Genomic DNA, 17,107 nt, shown 5'->3' on the forward strand with positions numbered 1-17,107 from the left:
GAACTGAGTGGACACGACCAGAGGACTCTTTTCCCTGGACTGAGGTCATCACTGCCCTCCATCTCAGCCATCAACTACTTTCCCTGGCCTGAGGCGCTCCTGGCCGGCCAACTTGATCAGAGCCCGTTTTCCCTGGCCTGAGGCCCTCACGGCCTTCTCTCTCTGGCATAGATGGCTTTCCCAGGACTGAGATCATTACACCAGCTGTCTTGACCATCGCCTAGTTTCTCTGGACTGAGGCATCACTCTCTTTGAGTGTGGGCAGGACCCATGGTTTAAGTCTAACAAGCAGAATATGGCAAAAGTGATGGAATATCACTTCCACTGTTAGATTCCAAAAGGTTGTGACTTCCTCTTGCTAGCAGGCTCACTCTCTTGCTTGCTTTCCTGAAGCAAGCTGCCCATGGGGGAGAGGCCTACATGGCAAAGAAGGCCAGCGTCCTTTGGCCAACAGCCCAGGAGGAACTGCCTCCTGACAGTGACCAAATGAATGTGAGCTTGGAAGTAGCTCCTTCCCCAGAAGATACCTGCAGCCCCAGCGCACACCTAGGTGGCAGCCTGTGACAGACCTTGACAAAGAGAACCAAGCCAAGCCACACCTGGATTCCTGATCCACAGGAACAGTGAGATCATAAAGGTATGTAATTTTAAGCCACAAAGTTTGGGGGCAGTTTGTTAAGTAGCAATAGATAACTAAGAAGACTAAGTGCTCTTTAATTTTTTTTTTAATTGTGGAAAATAACATATATACAGAAAAAAGCAATAAATTTAAAAACACATTGCAATAATTAATTGTAGTACAGATTTCAAAGTTTAGTATGGGTTACAATTCCACAATTTTAGGTTTTTACTTCTAGCTGCTCCAAGGAACTGGAGACTAAAAAAAAATATCAAAATAATGATTCAGCAATCATACTCATTTGTTAAATCCTGTCTTCTCTGTACAACTCCAAAATCACTTTTAATCTTTCTATTCCAGTCTTTAGGGGTATTTGTGCTATGCCCATTATCACATTTTCATGTTGGAAAGGGCTTTCAATAATATGGGATGGGGGGATAGAACTAGTTGATGTTCTGGAAAGGCTGGCGCCTCTGGGTTTCAGGACTTATGTGGCCTAGGAACCCAACTGGAGGTTGTAGGTTTCTGGAAAGTAATCATAGTGCATGGAACCTTTGTAGTATCTCAGGTAGAACCCAGGTGGTCTTCAGGGTTGGTGGGAATGGTTTTGGTTGAAGTTTGGCAAACCATGGTAAATAGCAATATATAGCTGAAGCTTGCATAGAGTAGCCTCTTGACTCTATTTGAACTGTCTCAGCCACTAATACCTTATTTCGTTACAATTATTTTCACCCATTTGGTCAGGCAGGGATTGTCGATCCCATGGTTTGAGTATCAGGCTGCCAGGCTCCCTGGGAGTCATAGCCCAAATTGCCAGGGAAACTTTCACCCCTGGGTGTCATGTCCCACGTAGGGGGGAGGGTAATGATTACACTTGCAGAGCTGGGAAGGGCTCTGCATTTGTGTTGTACTGTTGAACCATGACTTAAACATCAGTCAGTATTACTTAATAGAATCAATGTACAAATTGTTATACCGGGAATCATTTTCAGTTAAGACCATGTTTTTCAGACTTTGCCAAAACAAGCCTTCCGCCTTGGGGTTGTCAGGCCACCGGAGGATGGAGCTCTTACAGATCCTCTGCCGCAGCCTCAAATACTGGGAATGTTGTAATACTGGCTCCAGCAGAATAAATATAATCACATCCATATTCTCATCCATTAACCTCTGCAAGGCCAAATAGAAAGCCGTTTTAAAGTTCCAATTTTTGGCATATTTTTTGGTTAACACAAATACGGTTTTTTTGCTTTGGTTTATGCTTTGCATGAGGTTATCGATGATGGCTAGTCCAGGGTCCCAATCCCTCTCCTCTAAGCAGAGAAGGACATTTTTGCCTTCACTCTCTTCTAGGTGGAAGCGCAGCTCGTTTATCACCCAGTCAGTAACGGAGGCATCCTTGGTGTCATAAGAAATGTAAGCGTCATAGAAAGTTTGGGAGGTGGAAAGAGACCTATAGCCTTTTATCTTAGCTGAACACATATGGTAGATAAACCAGACATCCCAGTAAAACAAATGGTGAGCCAGGGCGACCAGCATAACCATGGTGGTGACAAAGAATGTGAAGGAAAACAGGATTGCCGCAGTGGTATCTGAAATACAGGTCATTAGCTCCAGACTCACAATACTTTTTCCTCTCTGATCCCCAGGACTGGCACAGACGACATCTATCAATTTGGGAATTGTGACATTCAGATTTTCATCCATCCATCTTCGAAAATCTCCAATGTCACAGGTACAGTCAAAAGGATTTTCTCTTAGATCCAAAATAGCTAAATTGGTGGCAGTCTTAGTGTGCAACGTGGATGTTCTGATCATCTTTAGCTGATTGGAACTTAAATCGAGGTGTATCAGACTGCTGGCTTCAGAAAGAAAACCGAAGGGCAGGTGGAAAATTCTGTTTTTTCTCAGCAGCAGGGTTTGAAGAGAAAATGTAAATATAGATAGGCTATTAGTTAAAGTGGATAGTTCATTTTGACTTAAGTCAAGCAAGCAGAGATGAGGAAACTGTTGGAGTAAAGTCCAATTAAAGAAATTTAACTTATTATCACTTAGATGCAGTTCGGTGAGGCTCTGGGGCAAGTTAAGGAATGCTTCATTCGGGATACGCTGAAGTTTATTAAAGGATAAGTCAAGCCGTGTCAGATTCCTGAGAAATTTAAAAAGATGCCAGTATCTGTTGTCTTCGTCGTGCCACAGAAGGTCAAGGCGGTTTCCCCTGAAGGCTAATTCTTCCAGAGACATGCTTTTCAGCTCAAACTCGGTTAAAGTGTAAATGTTATTATAGCTCAAGTTTAAGACTTTTAGTTCTGTTAAATTTTGAATAAATCCTAGACGATGTGTTACTCCTGCTAGTCTGAAATAATGCCAATTATAGCTGAGATCCAGAACCTCTAAATTGGGCAAGTCACTGAGGGCATTATCATCAGCAAAGTCTAGTTTATTGTGTGTCAAATCCAAATATTTTACATGAGGCACGGCTGAAAATTCAGTTCCATGTAGCACTTGAGCATTGCCATTTGAAGACAAATTTAAGCAGGCAATGTCATGAAACGCTTCAAATTGTTTTTTCCCAATAAAGAAAATGCTGTTCAAGCTTAAATCTAAGGCTTTTCCATAAGCAGTGCATTGTGGCTTTATTAAAGGATGGGTGTTATGATAAAAATTAGAATGCGGGTCAAATTTGCCATTGGCTGAGCGTGGTTTAAGGATATGACTTTGGAAAGAAGGACTGTTTGCAAAAGTTTGCCTATCGTTTACCAAGGGTGATATTCTGTTTTCTGACAAATAAATAGTTGTCAGATTGGGAAAATGTTGGAAAAGAGTAAAATCAATTTGCTTAATAAAGTTAATGCCCAGGTTGATGGTTTTTAATTTGGGGAGCTTCATCAGGGGCTCAAAATCTTCTTTTCTAAGTTCCTGGAACACATAACCTTTTAAATGCAGTACCTGGAGAGATGAAAGATTGCAGAAATTTTTGGAAATATTAATATATTGTGGATATTCAGTCTTTTCATAGTTAAAAGATAAGTCAAGTATTTCTAAGGAGGACAGTTTCATTAAAAATGCCCCAGAGGCTATTTCTTTCACTAAGTAGTTGAATTCAAGATGCAGCACCTTCAGATGAGGCATATTATCAAACCAGCTTGGAGAAATCACCCGGAGAGAAGTACTAGAGAGATTTAGGTAGCGAAGTTGGGTCAGGTTTTGAAAAGCAAGAGGATGTATCTTAAGTGAAGCGTCCCTATCACAAGGTTCACATGGAAATGGCGCATTGAAGCACCGTGGACAGTTCCCACTTAAATCTAGTAACCTTAAATTTCTCAGTCCCTTGAGGTCTTCTTGACTGATGCTTTTGATCTTGGTGTTGCTAAGATACAGTTGTCTTAGAGAGTTAGGCAGGTTTGGTGGCACCTGGAAAAGAGTATTGAAAGATAGTGATAGCACCTTCAAATTCATAAGCCTTTCAAATGCTCCGTCTTCCACGTCAAAAGTTTTTATACAGTGATTGCCGAAATAGCAGTTCCAGCCCATATAGAGACTTTCCAAGTTCCTAAGACCTGAAGTGTTCTTTTTAGTTACCAAAGATATATTGTTTTGAATTAGACTGAGTTCTTTCAAAGACCCTGGCAAACCAGCAGGTATTCTCTGTAACTGGTTGTCTTCAAGCAGCAACTCCCTTAGTTTTTTTAGATTAAGGAATGCCCCGTCTGTAATGTTCATGCCATTTTTATCCATTTTGGGATTTTCATTCTGATGCTGTTGATTTGCATTGTGGTTTAGATTTATTTTAGTAAGATTTTGCAGCCCTCGAAATGATTCATTCGTTATGTGTGTGATGAAATTACCAGATAGCTCTAGTTCTGTCACATATCTGCCCACTGTTTGGGGAACTTCTTGCAGTCGACGATCATTGCACTCTGCAACAACAGAGGCATTTTGTTTTCTCTCATCGCAAGGATAGCTTCTAGAATAATTTGCTTCTGTGAAGCCCAAGATTAACAGGAAAAGGCAGATGAGAAGTGGAGACTGAAGGGTCATGTTTTCCTAAGGAAAAATCAAAAGTGAAAGTCAGTATCAGAGTAGCAGTATTTGCCGGGCATTTCATGATGAAATTAACAGTATTCCACCATACTCTGTATGAGTTCTCTTAACAGTTTAATAAATTATATCATTTTAGTTCCGAAGGATCTTAATTTTTCATTGTGTTCTGCTTCTTGATGCTAAAAGAGGTTGAAGAAGAAGCTAACTGAGCTTCTCATGATGAGCTCTGGGAACCTTTGGCAGAGGCCTTCATCAGGGTGCGCCACCACCTTCATGGGTCTGGCACTGGACTGTGGCTGTGGTCATACTGGCTCTACAGCATGGCAAGTTGGGTATTTACAGCATCAACCTATTGACATAGCGCTGCATGAAACTTTAGCCATTCCCCCAAAGAGAGTTTGGGTCCACCTTTATTATGATATCATTCAAGATCTCCAAGCCAGAATCATCTCTGCATTCTTTGCAGAGCTATGTCTCTTTTACTGAACATTTCCCACAAGGTTTTTTCTATACCTCTATGCTGATCTGTGTCATGTATTCTCATCTTCTTACAGGACAGGAAAGTGAGCTCCTTATGTTGATAATAACAACAAAGTGTCAGGTATTGTGCTAGGTGCTTCTTAAATATTACCACACGCGCTTTGATCCTTACAGCAACACAATTACATAGGTTCTGTTATCATCTACATTTTGTAGAAACAAATTCAGAGACTTAAGTAACTTTTGGAAGTTGTAGAGCTGAGACTTGAGAGAAAGCACAAGCATTCCAAGTAAGAAATGATAACGTAGAAATAATGTCAGATGGAGAGAAATTAAACGGATTATAAGAGATCTCTTTGTTCATTTCCATGCTGATACATTTGAGAAACTGGATGAGATAAATGGTTTTCTAGGAAAATATAAACTGATCCCAGGAAAAATAGAAAATGTACACACCAGTTATCAGAAAACAAGTAGATAAAGTTGTCAGAGAGCTACTCCCTAAAAGATGTTTTACAGCTGAATTCTACTGCCAAGTCAACTGTAATTCTGTTTAAATGCTTAAATATCATAGGAAAAGAAGGATAACTTACAATTATTTTTATGAAGTAGCCATAGCATTTTTACAAAAAAAACAGAACAAAAACAACAGAAAAGATAGCAGAGGAAAAGAAAACCAAATTATATGTATAAACACCATTGCAAAAATGCCTAAATGAATATCCAGTTGCATATTAAAATAATAATATAACATGACTCCGTGTGTGTGTGTGTGTGTGTGTGTGTGTGTGTGTGTGTGTGTGTGTGGCAGGGGGAAAAGAAAGAAATTAAGTAAAAAATCGATCAAGATATCGATTCATGTGATTTATATATCCTGCATATTAGATAAAAAGGAAAGATAATATGATCATCTCCAAAGATATTATAAGAGAGATACTTGGTCAAATGAAATATCATTCTTGACAGAAACGCATATTAATATGGGAATAGATGGATATTTCCTTGATACTTAAGATACATGCCAGCATCAGGCTTAATGGGGAACCTCTAAAAGCATTCCCATTAAGATCAGGAGCAAAACTATTATTTTTTTCATTGGTCTAGAGTAACTAGGCAATGCAATTAGACAATAAGATAAATTAGACTACATAAAGGATGATATAAAAATCACCATTATCTGCAGATGGTTCAGTTTTTACCCAAGAAAATCATGTGGAAAAAACAAGTATTCTAAGTAGTCAGAAAATTTAATACAGCGATTAGGTATAAAATTAATAAATAGAAATCAACAGCCTTAGTATATACGAGCAAGGACCTGTTAGAAGATAAGGTAGAAGTGACCCATTCACAAAAGCAGCAATAATGAGTGGGACTTCCCCTATCAGATACTAGCATAATTGAAAACTATAATTATTAAAACATATGGTACCAGTACATGATGTACCATTACCTCAACAAAACAGAACGGGGAGTGAATAGATCCCTATTCACAGGACATTTAGTATGAAAGTAGTGTAACAAATCAGTGAGCAAAAGGTTATCCAATAAGTGGTGCTGGTGGAACTTGGTCTCCATTTGGAAAAAAATAAGTTGTGTTTGTATCTCACATTTTATGGCAGAACAATTCCAGTGGGATAAAATATTTCAGTGTAAGATATAGTTAATGTAAAGACTTTTTATGTATAAATAAGAAGACAACCCAACAGAAAAATGATCAAAAGGATATGAACAAACAGTTCACAGAAAAAGCAAATGTAAGTAATTCTCAAACATAGGAAAAGATACTCAACTTCTCTCAAAAAGTTACACTAAGGTACCATTCTTGACTAATTCTATTGTGTAGGTGAGGATGTGGGGAAACAGGTACTCTTATGTTTTGCTAGTAAGAGATTAAATTACCACTGCCTCTAAGGTGGAGAGCAGTTTATAATATGTATGCAAGTTGAAAACGTATACTTTGATTCAGTAATACTTTGATTCAGTAATTTCAATTCTAGAAGTAGATCCTAAAGATATGCCCTTACGTATGCAAATTACTGTACACGAGAAAGTTCAGTACAGGGTTGTTGCAATAGCAGAAGGCTAGGGATAATCTACTAATAGGCTGGTTAACTAAATTATGATATTTTTGTACAATGGGATAGTGTGCAGCAATTAAAAAGAATAAGGCAGCTCGACATGTGTTTATTCCTTCATTCAATAAATAACTATTGAGCATCTACTTTATTTCAGGAACCTTTTCCAAGCTGAGAAAAGAGCAATGAACAAAACAGATTAAAAATCTCTACCCTTATGGAACATATATTATATGACAGTATCTTAGATGGTGGAAAGTACCGTGTGTACTTTCCACATTAGGGACAGGTGTCAACTTGGCCAAGTTGTGGTACCTGTTCATCTGATTGGGCAAGCGCTGGCCTGTCTGTTGCAATGAGGACATTTCATAGGATTAGGTCATGATCACGTCAGCTACATCCACAGCTGATTCCATTTGTAATCAGCCAAAGGGGAGTGTCTTCTGCAATTAGTGATGCTAAATCCAATCATGGGAAGCCTTTTAAGGAGGACTCAGAGGAGACAGGTTGCATTCCTGCTTTGGCTGGTGAGCCTCTCCTGTGGAGTTCATCCAGGCCATCCATTGGAGTCATCGGCTTCGCAGCCTGCCCTGTGGATTTTGGAGTCTGCGTTCCTACGGTCACGTGAGACACCTTCATAAATTTTATATTTGCAAGTGTTCCCTGTTGATTCTGTTTCTCTAGAGAACCCTAACTAATACACCGTGGAAAAAAATAAAGGCAGAAAGGAGAATGGAAATGTAGACTGCCCCTGAATTGGATTTGCCTGATGTTTTTGTTAGGGTTCAACTGGAGTTACAGGTTTTGGGGAGAAGATCAGAGGTGAAGTTCGTTCCTCTTCACATAATACCAAGAATAATTGTGCATTTAAAATAGTGAGAGGAAGGTCAACTATGGAAAGAAACCAAGAAAAACAGAAAACATTTCTGTTGTTTAACCTGGCAGTCTACCTGCTCTGTTCTGAAGGCCCACTGGAGTGATAAAAAAGGCATAGAACCCTACAAGGTCAAAGAGGACTTAAAAAGAGACTGAGGTAGATGAGCAAGGTCAACAGTTTAGGAAGATGGAAAACAGATGGATGAGCAGTAGTGATAGAGCAGAAAGCCTGAAACCTCAGTCCAACCAGAGAAAAGTCAGTTCACATCACAGAGCCTTGGAAAAACTCGAGTATCTTGGGAGGTGGCAAACCCGGTGGGGTTGAACAGTGGATTGGTTTAGATTCTGCATGAGGAGATGTTAAACCTGTCCTAATACCCACCCAAGGACTTATTCTCTGGAAAAGTTGAATCCAAGAGTCTCAGACTTGGGAGTTCAGGCACAAGTGAAGGCAGGAGACAAACTGCCGTAGAGAAAACGTGAGGGTTAAAGGACAGCCTGTGTATGGAAGCTTGGGACCCCATCCTCTGCCTTCCCTCAGCTTAGGAGCTCTGACATCCATTCGACTTAGTCATCAGGATGAATAACATTTTAATGTGCTATTTAAAAAAATCAAAATTAATGCCCGCACCCCCATATAAAACCCATGATGAACAAAATGTCAACATTTTAAATCAAGACAGAATATGATCCTGCACTTGCACGACCTGACTTCACTCACCTCACCCTAATCCTGGTCCTGATTCTGATGAAACTTTATTTACCGGCTCCTGGGTCAGAGTTCGCCAATTTGAAATTTTTTAATGTTACATTCAAACATTATTTATCTTGATTACTGACTCTGTGGAGCTTTCCCCTAAATTTTGTGCTCGAAGCGAGTACCTCACTTGCCTCAGCCTTGTCTAGGCCTTCTACAACAGAAAAGAGCTACAGATTGCATTGGGTATGCCCTGACCAAAAAGGTGATTCACACCCACCCATCCTGCAGTGAGACTCATCAGGCAGCTAGTCCCATCTAATCAACAGCTCTGGCGTCCACCCTTAAATATGAAATAATGGCTATCACCAGTCACCTGAGGGCTTCAGCCAACGTGAAAGATAGAGACTGAGTGAGAAAAAAGAAGAAGAAAATCAGAGAAACAGTAATCGGCAGAATGAGGTCTTCTGGCTCCCAGGACAGTAGTTTACAGTTTATTAAAACAAGTCTACCCGGTATAGGTCCTCAATCCCTTTCCTGCAATTCTGAAATCCTGAAACCTCTGAGCACCAAAGCATTTTATTTTGTTTTGTTTAGGGTAAGGTATTTGGCAACAAAACTGGATCTGAACTGACCAAAGGCTACCTTGGTTTTTAGGTGCCCACTGGGATGAGCATTCTTGTGTCAGGGCAGAAGTGTCCATGGGCCTCTGAACAGGGCTCCCCCAGGCATGTTGGAACTGTTTTGTAATATATGGTATATGCGTCATGCTATCTTGCTAAAATACAAAGTCTGAACTTTGGCACTATTCTGGCCCACATTAGGAACACATAAGCAATTTCTGAATTTGCTTGGTATATCTGCTAACTCAGGAAACAGAGTGTGGTTGTGATAAGAAGAATCTAGTAGGCCCAACATGGAGGTGCCCGTGCTAAGCCCCGTGTTAGCAAAACCAAAATCTAAGTATTTTTTTTCCTGTACATAGCCTGCCCGCCCAGGAAACAGAATTTGAATCAGCCATATCAACCATCACCAACTACCTTTTCTTAGCCAGCTCACTTCCTCGTTGCTAAGCAATGCCCTGTACCTGCACTATTTAGGAAACGTAGTCTGTGTTAACCAGTGAAGAGTTCCTCCCACCCATGACCTCCCTTTTTCTGTCTATAAAAGTCTATTGCTCTTTCTGTTCGGCGTAATTCCTCTCTACCTCGTGGTGATTGGAATCTCCCCAATTAATGAATTGATTCAGTAAGACTCTCTGATAGCTAACCTAACCAAATTTTGCTCAAGTTTTTATTTATTTTAACAGGTGTCACAGTGCCAAGCTAGGACCTTCTTGAATCCCTTCTTTTACATTAAAAAAGTTAAAAATTATATTTTGGTTTAAAGATGAATATAATCCAGCATGGCTTATATTCGTTTTTCTCCCTCATTTTAAAAGGAAGCACAGCCTTTGCTTAAAGTATGCCCTGTGCCTGGTGTGCCTAAAGAGAAGTGGGCAGTGGTTGTCGGTGATGGTATAATGGGGCTCATATCAGGTCTCCAGGATATTAGGTACTAGGTACAAAAGCAAGAGATACTTACCTTTTAATATAAGTATTAGGTTGTGGGAGCTGATGAAGTGAAGGGCTAAGATGAAGTGGAAGTGGCAGAATAGAAGATCAAAAAAGAAGAGGAGGAGGAGGTAGATGAGATGTGCTGAGTGGAACCCACTGCTGGGATGAACCCTTTTGTCTGGACACCACCGGAGGCTCACTGCATAGAGAACACGCGCTTACTGGGTCTGCTGGGCCAGTACTTTCACTGTGTGTTGCCTCGGAGCACCCAGAATAAAAAAAGGATCCATTTCTTTAAAGAAGCATAGGAATCACGAGGAAAAAAAACAAATCTGCTTAACATCCCCTCTTCCGGCCAAATATAATTACTGCTTAGTTACTGAGGAAGCAATTTCATAACTGTTTTCTTATTTTCCATTCTTGGTTCCATGACATACAATTAGCACAGATTGTTTTCTCCTCTAGGTGTTGAAGGAACCAACTAGCAAAATGGAAGCAACCTCTCCCAGTCCTCGCCCTAATCTTCCTCACAAACTGGGCCCTAGTGAACGCCAGAAACATATTTTTAAAAGAGCTATGCTCTTTTAAGAGCAGCCCAGAAAATCTCCCTTAGCTGAGGACAAGACAACCTGAGAATCAGTGTGAGCTGAGGGGCCACCCCCAGAACCCAGCCTGGGGGTGATGGCTGAGGCAGGGAACGGTTTGGAAGTGCTGGGTGCAAGAGAAGTGACATGAACAAATGATGCTGAAATATATCCTGCAGGTTCTTCTATCCAGTCTATGGGTGAAGGTGGTCTGGGGGGGACCTAAAGCTGCCTTTATGGAATAAACAGCGTCTCCTCTTTTTGTACCTTCTTCCTGGGCCACCACAAACGTGTGGTCTTCATCAGTCTCCTTCCTCACAGGTTTCCTTCAAGGTTAGATTTCCCTTTGAGTAGATGTGATTTGCCTCAGGTCATCTCCCCAGCTGCACCCCTGCCTCAGAGATCCCACTGATGCGCCCCTAACACTAAAAGGACAAGAGCGCCTATTGATTATAAAATGTGATTAATTGTCCCCAAAGAATTAATGAATAGTTTTGGCATGATGTGGGATTTGGTAAGAACTGCACTTTTGCCAAGCTGGAAACATTTCTAACTTTTCCTAGATTCTTACTCTTTTGCAGTTGATGGCATTAACAGCTGAGCCATTATGAAAAGCAAGTTCATTAAGAAGTGGAGAGTTACAAACATAGGATTTGTCATCTTAGTGGAAATTTACAATTAACACCTGCTATTTTAGTTTCTCCACTCCAAATTGATTTATTAACCACTTTGGAACACAAAAGAAGACACTACCACCTTCAATTCACATAGTGAAAAGATGGGTCCTGATTTCATATATACATTAAACTGTGAAAAATTATGCATTTTGGATTCTAGGAAATAGCGTAGGGAGCATTTGTTGAGTGCTTTTCCAGGGGCAAATGCTGGGGCGAGTGCTTTTCATACATTTTCCTGTTTAATCCTCATATGAGGTGTGATAGTTAGATTCAGTTGTCAACTTGGCCAGGTGAGCATACCTAGTCTTGTTGCTGCGGACATAAGCCAATGGTACGTGAACCTCATCTGTTGCTAATTACATCTGCAGTCAGCTAGGAGGCGTGTCTGCTGCAATGAGTGACATTTGACTTAATTGGCTGGTGCTTAAATGAGGGAGCACAATGTAGCACAGCCTAAGCAGCTCAGCATTCCTCATCTCAGCACTCGCAGCTCAGCCCAGGCCTTTGGAGATGCAGAAAGAAGTCACCCCGGGGAAAGTTGTTGGAACTCAGGGGCCTGGAGAGAAAACCAGCAGAGACCATCTTGTGCCTTCCACGTAAGAAAGAACCTCAGTGGAAAGTTAGCTGCCTTTCCTCTGAAGAACCAACAAAATAAATCCCCTTTTATTAAAAGCTAATCTGTCTCTGGTGTGTTGCATTCCGGCAGCTAGCAAACCAGAACATGAGGCAATGAGGAGGGTGCTATCATAAGCCTGTTTTACAGAAGTGAAACCTGATGCTCATTTATTTACTGCCACTCAGCTCGTGGGTGACAGAGCTGAAGTTGAGCCTAGAGCTAGCTGAGTGGTTAAAGAATCGGGAGAGTGGGAGCCAAGGGGCTAGTTGGCAGCGGTCTGGGTTTGAGGCTCAGCAAAGAGAGCATAGCCATGTGTGGACATCCAGCCTTCACATGCTGATCAAGCTACTGCAGCTTCCAGATTCTCTGCCATCCCATGGAACAACCAGAAACCCACTAGCTTTAGTCCATATTTGCCAACGAACTGCTCTTTCTACTCATCTGAAAAAACCGACACAGCCTGTATTTGCTAATGCCAACCCAGTACCATGGGTTGTACATTTACATTTACTATGTCTTTATAGTCCTGAATAGTCATAAACTAGGTCTACAAGTTAAAAGCAACAAATCCCTCAACTCCATTTAATAACTCGGGTGAGCTCAGAAGACATTCCACTGGAGTGATGTTCCTTTTGATGGACCCTGGGGATAACACTGAGACATACTGTGAAATAATACCCAACTGAGTTGCAAAGACTAAACGTGGGTGATGAGATCCTCCCTTATAAGATACCCTAGAACTCTGTAACTCTGGGGTGTTCCATGAGACTGCCTGCTCTCTTCTGAGCGCTGGGCAGTTTCAGGTTTATTCTCTGAAGGATCAAAGCAGGAAAATGAACTTCATCCACAGCTTCCATTTTGTTTCAGATAAAATATATTTGGAACTTTTATTTTCCTTTTTGAAATCAAACCAAGGGGCTAATGAGTAAGCTTCAGGTCTTCCCAGAGCCTCCCCATTCCCTAAGAAATGACTGTGCTCTTTATTGAAAGGTCAGAAATAATGGTTTATCTGTTACTCTAAGGCAGTGGTTTTCAGCTTTGGCTGTACATCACAGGTACTTGGTAATTTTAAAAGTTACTAATGCCTGGACCTATCTCCAGTGAGTCTGATTTCGTTGGCCTGGGATCCAGCCTGGGCAGCAGGACTTTTTTTTTTTTTTTTTAATATTTTTATTGATAAATCTTCACACACATACATTCCATACATGGTATACAATCAATGGCTCACAAAATCATAACATAGTTGTGCATTCACCACCATGATTATTTTTAGAACATCTGCATCACTCCAGAAAAAGAAATAAAAAGAAAAACTCATACATACCATACCACTTACACCTCCCTCTCATTGAGCACTAGTATTTCCATCTACCCAATTTATTTTACCCCTTATGCCCCATTTACTTATTTTTTATCCATATATATATGGATATGACTGTCGACTTCAGTCAGACAGTCTCTCCTGGGGAATTCATCAAGGGCCTTCATCAGAGTTACTGACTCATGGCCTGCCCTTGGAATGTGCACTTGTGCAGCTCCACAGATGCGTAAGACACTTTTATATATCCATAGATATATATGGATAAATATATATATATATATATATATATATTTTTTTTTTTTCTGTATGGGCAGGCACTGAGAATCGAACCTGCGTCTCCAGCATGGCAGGTGAGAACTCTGCCTGCTGAGCCACTGTGGTCTGTCCTTTATCCATATTTTCTTTACTCATCTGTCCATACCTTGGATAAAAGAAGCAATAGACACAAGGTTTTCATAAGCACATAGTCACATGGCAGCAGGACTTTTTAAAACTCCCTGCTGTGTTTCTAAGATGTAGCCAAGGCTAAGAACCTCTACTCTCAGATGAGGAGTTTCCTAGGTCTTTGGCCTCCACCTGCCACCAATGGGAGGGAGGTGGGGCATGATTCCAAGTTTAGTTTGATTTTATTATTCTATTTCCACTTTCTTATAATAGAGTTATAGTGGCCATTGCAGCAGTTTACAAATACTAAGGAGCAATTGGACAATTTCAGCCACAATTGCAGTAGGGCCATTGCAGTCGTTTTGTAAAGCATCATTAAATTTTAGTGCAAAATTAATTTACCTTCAGGATATATAATGGGCATTAAATGACTGTAAAAATGTAACATCAAGAATTTAAATAAACATGAAATGATTGTAAAAAAATAACTACACAAACCTTAATAAGTACTTAATGGGTGTGGAAAAAAAATAAGGTAAATTTTGGATGAAATTCTTTGGAAGTCATATTTTTCAATTGCTCTCTTAAACCACATTGAATTTCCTAGAAAATACATCATTTAAAAACAATTGTAAAGTCTGTTTATTTTCCAGTAAGACAGTTCATGACAAGAAAAACTGCTATATCTTGATACTACAGAATAATAGTTATAGAAATAGTAGCATGTTACTTAAAAACTCTGAAGGAGACAAGTAGCAATAGATGACTGATCTTTAAGCTTCTAGCTGTATGTTAAGCTCAGGCTTCCCCCTTCACCACCAGCAACTGGCCTGTGGAGCAGAAGGCAGAGAGCCTGTCCTTTTCTATAGAAGCAGCAAAGTAAAAACACTTGCTCTCCCCCTTCACCTCCAACCCTTTTGTTCTAAAAGAGAACATTGTCTCCGGTAGGGTCAGAAAGTAATATTCCAGTTAAATTTTTAATTTGGCGTTTTCTTGTTTTCCTGTTCAATTAATGGGACCATTATGGCATTTGATTTTTCAAGATGTATGTCCTGATGAGTCTGTACTAACAGACACGCAAATTAGAGAGCATATACCAAGCCACTTTGTCTAATTCAAAGCTGTTGCAATACTTAACCTGTTTATGCTTGTATGCCCATTTGTTACTTCCTTTGTTAACATCATTTGCTATCAAGCTATATTACTGTGTCAGAAATCGGAGTCTGTTGCGAAGCCTTGTTAAAAGAGTAGAAGTGGCTTACCACTTTTCTGTTGAGGTCCTTTCTAATTTCTCATGGCATAACTTGCTGCATTGTAGAGTTGGCACCCTCCATTCAGTAGGCGCACTCAGAGTAAAGAAGCAGGCTGACTTCCTGAAACTGGCCTCTTTACCGTCAGCAGAACCTAGTAAGTGGTTTGCAGATGTTTATGTGAGAAGAGGGGAACTAGTGATTTCTTAACTGTTGCCAAATCATTTATTGACTGAGTCTTAAAATTTCAAAACTGAAATTGGGACGAAAAGTCATTTATAAAATGGCTTAAATATAACCTAAGCCAGAAAAAGATGCAGTGTGTCTTTGTGTGTTTGTGTGCATGGGGGTTGGGGGGAATGGAGACAATTTGAGAGGATACGCACCAAAATGTCAACCCCAGATAGCTTTGGAGAATGGGATTTGGGGAAAATTAGGGGGAGAAAATAGGACATTTTTTCCTTTTACTTAGAAAACTTTAGTATATCCTTTTTTTTTTCTTTTTAACTTTACCACAAATTTGTACTTGATTTAAGATTGTTCAAACTCATCTATGGTTATATAATCTATGATGTGCTTAAATAACTTGAGTATTGCTTCATCTTTGTCCAGCACATTTCTGATCTAGCACATAGCACAGAAGAGTGTGAGTGTCCCCACTAGGCTGTGATTACAGAGAGGGCATCTTTCTCCTGGGTGTCACTGTCCCTCACCCAACATCTGCACATAAGCTGGGGAAATGTTCTTTGAATGAGCAACTGAATGGATGATTAGTATTTGTGAGGCAGGGAAATTTAATTTTCCAGATTTGGTCTGATAACTGAGTTGTATTTTTAAAAATCCTCACGGAGAGGGCCTCAGAAGGTTAAGCCAAGAACCAGGGTCAGCAAATTGTGGCGTGTGGGCCAAATCCGGCCTGTCATCAGTTTGCCCAAGAGGAATAAATTTTATAGATGAACATTGTTTGTTTATTTGATGATAAAGAACACTGACTTTAAATAAACTCCAATTAAGCAAAATGTTATTGCCCCCCAAAAGAAGTCCATTCTTCTCAATATTAGATTTATATTACACACAAAAAAACCTGCACTCAATGAATAGTATTATATTTTGAATTTCATCCATTAAGAAAAGTTGTGGAAATTACGTACGTACATAATATCCTTGATTTGGTCTCTGGACCTCCAAAGCCTAAAATATTTACCATCTGATCCTTTACAGAAAGAGTTTTCCTGTCCCTGGCCAAAAGAATAGACTTCGGAATGGGATATGTTTCATTTCACCTTACACATTTTGAATGGGAGGAAACTCCAGTGGGGATAGGGTGAGTGAAGGTGATATTCTCATAAAGATGTATATATATAATTTTCTTTTTCTTTATCCCCCCCCCCCCCCCGCCCCCCAGACCTTCGGTTTCCCTCTCTTTATCACATCTCTCATAACATATCGACTTTGAAAAACCTTGTAAGAAGGAATGTCTTTCAGAAGTCATAGACTTGGGCAGCCGTTCCTAAATTGACCTCTAACAACTAGTCCTTAAACTGATTCAGGGCTTGATGTGCCCTGTCAGAGGGGATCCCCGTGGCATCAGAGAGCACAGCCTGTGACTTTGTATCCTAACCAAAAACCTTTGTGACAGTGAGCTCAAAGACCCCACCTTACTGCCTTTGTTACCCTCAAAATGTTTGCTCAGAAATGGAGGATGAGATTAAACAAAAATGACTTCCAGTAGTGAGCTAAGCAAGGCTCCTTGTGACTGGAGAGTTTGCCTTTCCAGAAAAGCTGAACTCACACGCCTGGCTTCCAGGCAATAAAGTGTGGGCCAATTTTAGACCAGTCGATTCCGATTTCAGAAAGCATGATGCATGCTTGGGTTATTATTGCATATGGTCTGGTGTCTATCTGCAAACTCATAAAATGAGCTATTTTCT

The 17,107-nt window shown here is 40.2% G+C and overlaps 1 protein-coding gene across 1 annotated transcript; it reads right to left on the reverse strand.

Annotated features, from left to right (window-relative positions):
* Positions 1–713: 713 nt before the first annotated feature.
* TLR8 (toll like receptor 8) lies at positions 714–15,347 on the reverse strand. Its single transcript, XM_077147062.1, has 2 exons — positions 15,189–15,347; positions 714–4,663 (listed from the first exon to the last, which is right to left on the reverse strand). Exon 2 carries the CDS (start codon positions 4,655–4,657, stop codon positions 1,562–1,564), a length of 3,096 nt encoding a protein of 1,031 aa, XP_077003177.1. The 5' UTR covers positions 4,658–4,663; positions 15,189–15,347; the 3' UTR covers positions 714–1,561.
* Positions 15,348–17,107: the final 1,760 nt, after the last annotated feature.

The sequence above is a fragment of the Tamandua tetradactyla genome, chromosome X (assembly GCF_023851605.1).
Source record: "Tamandua tetradactyla isolate mTamTet1 chromosome X, mTamTet1.pri, whole genome shotgun sequence".
Taxonomy (NCBI): domain Eukaryota; kingdom Metazoa; phylum Chordata; class Mammalia; order Pilosa; family Myrmecophagidae; genus Tamandua; species Tamandua tetradactyla.

Coding starts and splice junctions, on each gene's coding strand:
- TLR8 (XM_077147062.1), bottom strand. CDS start 4,657: ATGACCCTTCAGTCTCCACTTCTCATCTGCCTTTTCCTGTTAATCTTG.